Consider the following 9664-nt stretch of genomic DNA (forward strand, 5'->3'; position numbering starts at 1 on the left):
TGAGAGGAAGGTGGAGAGGACGCTGGAGAGGAAGGTGGAGAGGAAGGTGGAGAGGCCGCTGGAGAGGAAGCTGGAGAGGAAGGTGGAGAGGAAGGTGGAGAGGAAGGTGGAGAGGCCGCTGGAGAGGCCGCTGGAGAGGAAGCTGGAGAGGAAGGTGGAGAGGCCGCTGGAGAGGAAGCTGGAGAGGAAGGTGGAGAGGAAGAAGGCTCTCCTGTGATGACACATGCACGTCCCCGGAGCTGTTTCAATCAGGTCTCTGCTGAGGGGAACAGGTGCTGTGCAGCTCTGCTGAGATGGTTTCCTTCCCTTCCAGTGGGACCTGGTATGTGAAGCTGAGACGCAGAAATCAATGGCCAAGTTCTCGTTCATGGTGGGCATGCTGGTGGGAGGGGCCATCTACGGCCACTTATCAGACAGGTGAGTGTCCCTGGTCACAGCCCCTTGACTCGGGGGCATCTACACGCATCACTCTCCCGTGAGAAGCACATATGACAGGATACGCCGTCCTGCGGCTTTCTGGGCCCCACACATGAGCTCTTGATACATTTTGGATGTGAACCCTTATCAGATGTATTATTGGCAAATATGTCCTCCCGTTCAGTAGGCTGTCTTTTCATTTTGTTGATAGTTTCCTCTGCAAAAAGCTTTTTAGTTTGATGGAGTCTCATTTATTTTTCCTTTTGTTTCCCTCACCGGAGGAGATATATCAGACAAAGTATTACTTACCAGGAATGTCTGAGATTTCACTGCCTATGTCTTCTCCTGGGAGTTTTATAGTTTCGAGTCTTACACCATATAGGCGTGGGTTTATTTCTGGGCTCTCTATTCTGTTCCATTGCCCTAGATGTCTGTTTCCATGCTAGTCCATGCTGTTTTGATTGTGATGGCCTTGTAGTATAGTTGGATGTCAGGTAGCGTGATTCTTCCAACTTTGTTCTTCTTTCTTCATTTAATATTTTTGGATTGTGGTTGACCGTGGGTGACTGAAACCACACAAAGCAAAACCTGGGTGTTGCAGCTGTCTTACACGGTTTCATTGATCTCAAAGTTCCACTGGCAACAGATTGGAGAATCCGCTTTGCTGCACTCAGTATCTATTTGCAAACAGGAGGGCTGCTTCTGAGATAATCTGCGAGTATTGTTGATTCTTCCTGGTTTCAAGTGCAAAGTTTCACTTACTGAAACATTGCTTAAGCATCAGAAGAAGCCTTCTTTGTGATGATTTTTGCGACAAGCTGTTATCATGCCCACATCTAACCTGTCCCCGTGCCTCAGGTTTGGGAGGAGGCTGATTCTCCGATGGTGCTCCCTCGCGCTTGCCATCACCGAGACCTGCACGGCCTTTGTGCCCCTGCTCCTCGCTTACTGCGCGCTGCGTTTCTTGGCCGGCTTCTCCACCATGGGCATCCTCAACAATACCTCTGTGCTCAGTGAGTACCAACGTTGGGTCTTTGACATTTTTTCAAGCCCTACTTTTGACTCTGGAATTATAGGGAGCCGCTCTAGGGTCAAGCCTTGGGCTGACCTGGGGCAGTGCCACAAACATGTCCCAGCCTGGAGGGCAGAGCTCTCCCAGCAAAATGAAGCCTGACCTTGTAGCCCTCCCTAATTCCTTCCTAAGTAGTTCATGGGCTGTGGGAGGTGCAGCAAGTGTTGCCAAAACAAGAACATTTGTATACATGTTCATCTACCCTTGTTTTAATCAGACTATAAAATAAAGCATCGGCTTGCAGGCTGGGTCTTCTGTGTCCTCATCCAGGCACAGGAGATCCACCAAGCCCCAGCTGTATTCTCTTGTCGGTCTTTTCTTCAATCCTTCACCGCCCCTCCTCAGGTTCACCCTTCGCCATGCTGGCGCGGCACATGGAATCCAAGCTTTGCTTGAAGTCAAAACCCTGTTTGTGTTTCCTTTCAGTTGTAGAGTGGACCGCACCCCGGTTCCAAGCCCTGGGGATGACTACGACCATCGGTGCTGCTTCCGTGGGGCAGTTGCTCCTGGGAGGAATGGCCTTCGCCATCCGCGACTGGCACACCCTCCAGCTGGTGTACTCTCTGCCGCTATTTGTCTTGTTTCTTTCCTCGAGGTATCAGTTGTCTCTCTTCCTTTGTCTTAAGGACCCTGGGGTGCGGGCTCACAGAATAAGGACACAGAACGTGGCCAGGTCCTTAGTCAACACTCGAGCGTGTGCTCTCCTGATCTGTGCCTTGTGCACAATCCGGGGGGGCAGGACAGGCAGGGCTGCCAGGTAAACCAAGAACACTCAGTTAAATTTGAATTTCAAAAAGGAAAAAAAAAAGTGAATTTCAGATAAGCAACATTCCTTTTTGTATAGCATCCCAAACGTTGCATGGTGTACGCTGACCCTAAACATGATGCGTTGTTTATAGATAATTTCTATTCATCGGAGAGGTCTGCATTTTCGTTTCCAAACCTGGTGAAATACAGGGTGTCTCATGCAAGTAAAATGTCAAGTAAGAAATGTGTTTTCGTGTATGTCCAAAAGATCACACGGGACGTAGTTACACTTGACAGTTACTCGCATTTACAGTTTAACAGCATGCAACGAGGCACAGCCTTTTTATTTGCTAAAACTAATTCTATTCCCTGGGATGGAGGGGGCGCCCAATATGACTCCTACTCTATATCCCCAGCCGTGAAGGTGTGTTGCGTGGAGAGGGCATCCTCCCAGTTTCCTAGTTTCGGTACAGGAGGACCTAAGTCCCCATTCCCTGGTATAACAAGGCAGGAGGTAGGTATTAGATGGGGAGGGAGAGGCATTGCAGGACCAAGGATGTGGGAAAGGGGCAAGTGAGCCGTGGTTGCTCCCCTGTCGTCCTCTCTGACCAGGTGGTTGGCGGAGTCTGCTCGGTGGCTGATTATCACCAACAAACCGGAGGAGGGCTTAAAGGAACTTAGAAAAGCTGCCCGCATGAATGGAAGAAAGAATGCTGGAGACACCCTCACCATGGAGGTGAACAGGAAAGGGAGCTGGTTATGGGGTGCAGGGAAGACATGAGCTGACATGTATGTACCCTGGATGGTGTCCATGCGATGAACGAAGGGCAGGAATACCCATCATTTTACCCAATGTCCCTGGTCCCCAAAGGCTGTCAGTGCTGTTTGAGTGAACACCCAGGGACTATGCAGCTGCTGGAAGAATTGGGCGCAGGTGCTGCCCCTACAGAGGCAGTCACTCACCGTGATAGAGCTTGTGTAGGGGCACTTAGCAAGATGTCCTCAGGGCTAGCTATGTTGCAGCAAATGGCAGGACCTCCTTTCCTTTAAAAAATATTATTGATTTCAGAGAGGAAGGGAGAGGGAGATAGATACATCAATGATGAGAATCATTGATCTGTTGCCTCCTACACACCCCTTACTGGGGATTGAGCTTGCAACCTGGGCATGTGCCCTTGACCAGAATCGAACTGGGACCCTTCAGTCTTCAGGCCGATGCTCTATCCACTGAGCCACACCGGCCAGGGCTGGGTTTCCTATGAATGAATGATATCCTTTTTACCACATTTTCCTTGTCTATTGATGGGAAGTTAGGTTGTTTCCAATGGCTTGGCTTTTGCGACTAGTTCTCTAATGAACACGCGTGTGCAAATCTCCAAGATCCTCTTCACAGCTCTTTTGGAGAGATGCCCAGAAGAGAAATTATGGGATCCTATGATAGTTCTAATTTTAATGTTTTGAGGAACCTCCATGCTGTCTCCCTAGTGGCTACGCCATTTCACATTCACTCCAACACAGCACAGGGTATCCTCGCCAACTCTTACTGTCTCTTTAGTAACCATCCTAACTGGTGTGAAGTGGTACCTCACTGTGGTTTTGACTTGAGTTTCCGGAACGATTACTGACGATGGGCACCTTTCCATGGACCTGTTTGCCGTCTGTATGTCGTCTTTGGAGAAATGTCTCTTCCGTTCGCATGCCCGTTTTTAAGTTCATTTATTTGGCTGTTTGGCTCTTGAATGGTAGGAGTTCTCTATGTATTTCGGACATGAACCCTTTATCACACACACAGTTTGTAAATATTTTCTCTGTTCCGCAGGCCCCTTTCCATTTTGTTAATTGTCCCTCGCTGTGCGGAAGATGTTCCGTTGGCTGTAGTCCCACTCGTCTATGTTTGCTTGTTGCCTGTTCTCTCGGTGTCATATCCAAGAACTCATTGCTGAGATCAATACCAAGAAGTTTTCTCTAGGAATCTCACAGCCTCAGGTCTTACATGTTCGTCTTTAGCCCATTTGGAGTTGAGTTTTGTGTGCAGTGTCAGGTAACTTTCCAATGTGACGCCCTGGCCTGTGGATATCCGGTTACCCAGCGCCATTTATGGGCGACACTATTCTATCTCCACTGTCAATTCTTGTTGCCATGATCAGAGATTAGTAGACTGGGTCCACATGGGTTTATTGCTGGGCTCTCTATCCTGCTTCCTTGGCCTACATGTTTATTTTTATACCAGTACCACATTCTTGGTGATTGGAGCTTTGTAATATATTTTGAAATCAGAACATATGATGCTGTTCTGATGCTGTTTTGAGCATTTTTATGCTCAAAAAAGTGCTGTGACTATTTAGGGTCTTTTGTGTTTCCATCTGAGACTGAGTGAGAAACCAACATAGACTCTCAGGAAATGCTCTTTTCTCCGGAGACAGACAGTGTGTGCAAAGGACGGCCAGCCGAGCCCTACACTCAGCTCCCAGGTCTTTCCTGTCCATCTGGCATCAGTGGGGCTTTGGGCCACAACCCGAGTACCTGCCTCGCTGCCCTCCCCGACCTGAATGTCTAACGTGCACACCGTTTCAGATGTCGTGCAGCTCCGTCGAATCTCATGCCTAATGTCTTGGTGGCTCCACAATTTCCTCAAGGCCTCTTGAGCTCCCTGACTCCCCTTCCCCAACCTTTTCCCTCTGTCCATGCATCCATGTGGCCGTATTTTCTGTAGTCAGAGAGGGAAGTGGTCCACCTTGCCCTCCGCCCACAGCGCTGGGCCGACTGACTGGGGTGCTGTTGCTGTCGTTGAAGGTTTTGAAGTCGACCATGCAGGAGGAGCTGGAGGCCGCGCAGACCAAACCCCCCGTGTCCGACCTGTTCCGCACGCCCAACATGCGTAAGAGGATCTGCCTCCTGTCCTGTGTGCGGTAGGCTTCCCAGCGCGCGGGGGATGCTAAGTAGCGCAGGTGGGGCCCCGTGGCCCTCAGAGGACACACCGTGCCTAGGAACACAGTCAGGATAACACATGAGGAAGCCGCAGGGAATACTGCCTTGTTTAGAGACAGTCGGAGAGCTATGAAAAGGCGGACACGGACCTGACTGCCCAATGACGAGTGCTGTCTGTCACATGGCCCCACCGGGCTCATCATGGGAACTGAGGCTGGGCACCTCAGTCGTGGCACAGGTTTTGATTTTAAGTTTCTTCCCTTGTTTGTTTCTATGGTAAATTGGGTAAAACTACAAACAGTAAAGCACACAAGCAACACCGCTCTATGAATATGTACACATGTAAATAAGCAGCCACACCCAGATCGGGATGTAGAAAGGACTGGAAAACCCTAGAAGGCCCCACCCCGTACCCGCAAGCACAACACTCGCCACCTCCTGAAACACTTATAACAATTATGAGCCCCATCAGCATACAATATTTTATGACGTTTTAAAATCATGACCCTGCAAACACATATTCTACAGAACCCACCATGTCTTCATTCTTTAAAACAAAACAATACATTTTTATTGATTTCAGAGGGGAAGGGAGAGGGAGAGAGAGAGAGAGAGCAACATCAATGATGAGAGGGAATCATTGACCGACTGCCTCCTGCACGCCCCACACTGGGATCGAGCCCTGACTGGGAATCAAACCCTGACCTCCTGGTTCAGAGGTTGACGCTCAACCACTGAGCCACCATGGCCGGGCGATGCCTTCCTTCTTTCTCACCACCCGCCGGCTGCTTGGCTGACGATACTTCTCACCATCATTTGCAGGTTCTAAACCTGAAGCCATCTGTCTTTCCTCTCTTGCTCACCACAGATTTGCAAACGTCATACCCTTTTACGGCCTGAGCCTGCACCTCCAGTACCTGGGGAGCAACGTGTTCCTGTTCCAGGTTCTCTTTGGCGCCATCACCCTCCCGGCCAATTACGTCGCACTGTTGGCCATGAACCGCCTGGGCCGGAGGCTCAGCCAGATGCTCTTCCTGCTCCTGCTGGGGAGCTTCATCCTGGCCATCACGTTTGTGCCTCAAGGTGAGAAAGGGGCGCAGGTCGAAGAATGGAACTGTCTCCCCCCTTTTCCTGGGGAACCTACTCACACCTCTGTGAGGCCAGACGGAAAGGGAGAATGCGTTCTAGTGGCTTCCCCAAAGCAATCTCAGGATTGAGGACAGATCCTGCCAGCAGGTGGCTGGGGAGGAGTCAGAGGGCACAGAGGTCAGTTCAGATACCAGGCTGCCTTCATCGACACTGAGAAGTGCCCAGGGATTGGTGTCATTCACTCCTGACCGTTTCTCTCCGAGAGGCATGACGCCTTGCCCTTGGCCAATCACACGTGCAGCTGTAAACGGTAGTATCGGTGTCTCATGCGCCGACACAGCGCTCTCCCTCCCTCTGTCTGGGCTCCTTCTATGACTCCAGCGTCAGGCCCGCCCACTCCTGACTTCCGTCTGTGCGCCCGTGTGTCACAGCTGCCCCCGGGGAGGCCCCCCGGCTTCAAGCAGAGGAGTGGATGCCAGGAACAGGCTCCAAGCAGTGAGAGCCTCTCTGAGACTCGATCTCACTAAACTCAATGACCACACGTCACGGAGAGGGGCGCCAGAGGTCCCACACTCACTAACCCCAGTGAAGAGTATGTGACGTATTTCACAGGGTCCCAGACCGAGGGCTTCCCTCACCTCGAGTGTCAGCCCACTCCGACGTAACGCTCTCATGAGATGGTGTTCTGTTTTAAACTGAGTAGACAACTGGCTCCAAAGTGTCCTTTCAGAGGTTTCCGAAGCCTGGCTATTTCTGTCGCCTAACGCGGTCCTTATTCTTGAGTCTTCAAACATTATTCTAGACCAAGCCATGCTCCAGCGTGTCCACCGACACGAGTCCTGCCCTCTCATCGCCCTCTACTCCAGCGCTGTTGACGCTCCGTGCCCACGTGGCATAGGCACCGGGTTTTGAACTCTTTGAGGACATTGCCAAGTCTTACCTCCCTCAGTACTTGCTCATGTCACAGTCCCACGTCATCCGGAAAGGCAGGAGACTCGGGACAGAATAAATGACGGCAAACTCTTGCTGGTCTCCAGTTGCCCTCTTCGTCTTTGGCAAAGCTCTGATACGTAGGGAGAGGTGATGCAAGAACTCAGCTTTTAAAAGAAGATGATGACGTATAGATGAGTCATCTTTCTCAGCTGTCCTTCTCTGTATTCTGTGCCTCTGTGTGCTTCCTCCACAACATGTGCAGCCCATGCGAGCACCTTCAGCAGCATGTTTTCCACTAGTGATTGGGGAACGGTGGGCCCTCAGCTCAGGTGCCCTGAGTCTCACTGGTCTTCCTCTGCAGACATGCAGACCCTGCGTGTGGCTCTGTCGACGTTGGGAGTGGGATTTTCGTCTGCGGCCCTCATGTGCTCTCTGGCCCACGGAAACGAGCTAATCCCCACCGTCATCAGGTACATGACTCGCCGAAGCCCCACCAGGGTCAAGCAGACCTTTCCCGGCTGGTGAACATTCACAGTGGGGCGCAAACTAGACTGATGAGTCATCAAAACAAGCCATCACAACAATTAATTTATTTAAAAAATCTTTTTATTGATTTTAGAGAGGAAGGAAGAGGGAGAGAGAGAGAGCGCGAGAACACCCTTCATTGGGTTTTGAGGCTGCAACCCAGGCATGTGCCCTGACCTGGAATCAGGAATCGAACTGTGACCTCCTGGTTCAACCACTGAGCAAAACCATCTGACTGAGAATAAAACCGTGACTTCCTGGTTCATAGGTTGACACTCAACCATTGAGCCATGCCACCCGGGCTAGCGACAATAATTTATAGGTAAGGTTTATTTACGGCTGACTTTTTGCCCGGCGCTGGGTTAAGTCCTTTAATGTATCACATCATCTCATATGTTCTCCTGAACCACTAAAAGGTAGGTGCTATGGGTGAGAATTTTTTAAATAATGAAGATGGCTTGATGCACTTGTGCACTGGAAAACATCGCAAGCAAATAAGAGAGCGTATTTGAGATGGAGTCGTATATTGCCGACCTTCGGTACCTAAACGCTGCTGTGCTGTCTCCCACAGTCAAAGCGAAGTGAGAAATCACAAATGACATGTGTGGGTTTTGACCAGATGACTTTCGCATTGCTGTTTGCACTCCAAGGGCCACGGCTTCAGGAATCGTTGCGATGGCTGGTAATGTCGGGGCGGCCATGGCTCCCCTCCTGATGATCCTGGTGGTGTACTCTCCCCACCTGCCCTGGATCCTCTATGCGGTCTCCTCCTTCGTCCCCAGCCTCGTCGTCTTCTGCCTTCCTGAGACCAGGAACCAGCCGCTGCCCGACTCCATCCAGGACGTGGAGAAGGAGTGAGTGACCGCGGGCTGGCTCTTAGGGGGGCTTGTGCCATGGGTCCGTGACGGGGGAGGCAAAACAAAACGGGGCCACTGTCCTCCAGGCGGGTTCAGACCAGAACAGTTTCCACCGGGCCGACGCCTTGGCCCTGCCCGCAGTGACCTCTGACTCCCCCACGGCTCCCAGGCCACACCGACCAGCTCTGCCCAGCCTGCACCCGCAGGCCCTAGTGTGACACCCCCACTTGAAGGTGTTTCACAACCATGCACAGATCCAAACACCAGATTCTCATCTCAGGCCCCTGGCAGCCCTGGGCCCCGTGAGAGCAGCGAGCTCTCTAGATGGCTGGTTCCTGGAGGACCATGGATGCCCTGGTCCCTGAAGAATCTGAGGGAGTCATAGAGAGGACAGAGCCCCCCTCCCCCCAACCTCAGACCGTCTGGTCATCACTGGGGATGCAAGTGCTGAGCGAAGAGGAAAGGGGGTGGTAGAGGTTGGCATGGTGGACGATCGAGGACCGGGAAGGACTTTCTGTAAGGTTTTGCACTTTCCTTGCCTTTTCCAAGTCCCTTTGGCCAATGCCATGTGTGCAAGCTGCCTTCCCGGATCCTGCCCTGGGCACTTGGCCTCTTTCTTCATAACATTTACTCAGATCCTCAGGGTAGGGGTCATGGTTTTCATCAAAGGGGCCAAGGTGGGTCAAGGATTAGCTTGCTCTAAAGAACACACAACATATATGTTTTTTAATGTTTTGTGTTTGCTGTTTTCATTGTGTTTGTTCCAGGAGAAAAGGCTTAAGAAAAGCAGACCAGCAAGACACCTTCATAAAAGTGACCCAGTTTTAAGGAATTCCAGGAACGGACTGCTAATCCAGGAAAAAAGGGGGGGGGGCGGGGCAGGGGATGGGATCATGCCTAGGTGTTGGCAAACATTGGGAAATAAATAAATTAAAAGATATAATGAAAAAGAGGGACCCTACTGACAATCTGACAATTGCAGTCCTAAATAACTATGTATAGAATACCTGTGATTAATTATACAAAGAAGTTTGAGAAAAGTCATTAAACTCTTAAATAAATCATCATAAAATATGTGTATGCATGTCGATCCCTA

The 9664-nt window shown here is 50.8% G+C and overlaps 1 protein-coding gene across 1 annotated transcript in view; it reads left to right on the plus strand.

The window, feature by feature from the left end:
• The window catches only part of LOC102769441 (solute carrier family 22 member 9), a 14151-nt gene extending 4487 nt beyond the window's left edge, over nucleotides 1–9664 (plus strand). The window contains exons 2-10 of the mRNA XM_006772769.2: nucleotides 314–417; nucleotides 1276–1430; nucleotides 1916–2084; nucleotides 2849–2972; nucleotides 5030–5145; nucleotides 6033–6247; nucleotides 7548–7656; nucleotides 8362–8565; nucleotides 9336–9664. Coding sequence (XP_006772832.1) covers nucleotides 314–417; nucleotides 1276–1430; nucleotides 1916–2084; nucleotides 2849–2972; nucleotides 5030–5145; nucleotides 6033–6247; nucleotides 7548–7656; nucleotides 8362–8565; nucleotides 9336–9396 — 1257 coding nt within the window. The 3' untranslated portion in view covers nucleotides 9397–9664. The remainder of the gene's footprint in view (nucleotides 1–313; nucleotides 418–1275; nucleotides 1431–1915; nucleotides 2085–2848; nucleotides 2973–5029; nucleotides 5146–6032; nucleotides 6248–7547; nucleotides 7657–8361; nucleotides 8566–9335) is intronic.

This window comes from Myotis davidii, unplaced genomic scaffold (genome assembly GCF_000327345.1).
Source record: "Myotis davidii unplaced genomic scaffold, ASM32734v1 scaffold826, whole genome shotgun sequence".
In the NCBI taxonomy this organism is placed as follows: domain Eukaryota; kingdom Metazoa; phylum Chordata; class Mammalia; order Chiroptera; family Vespertilionidae; genus Myotis; species Myotis davidii.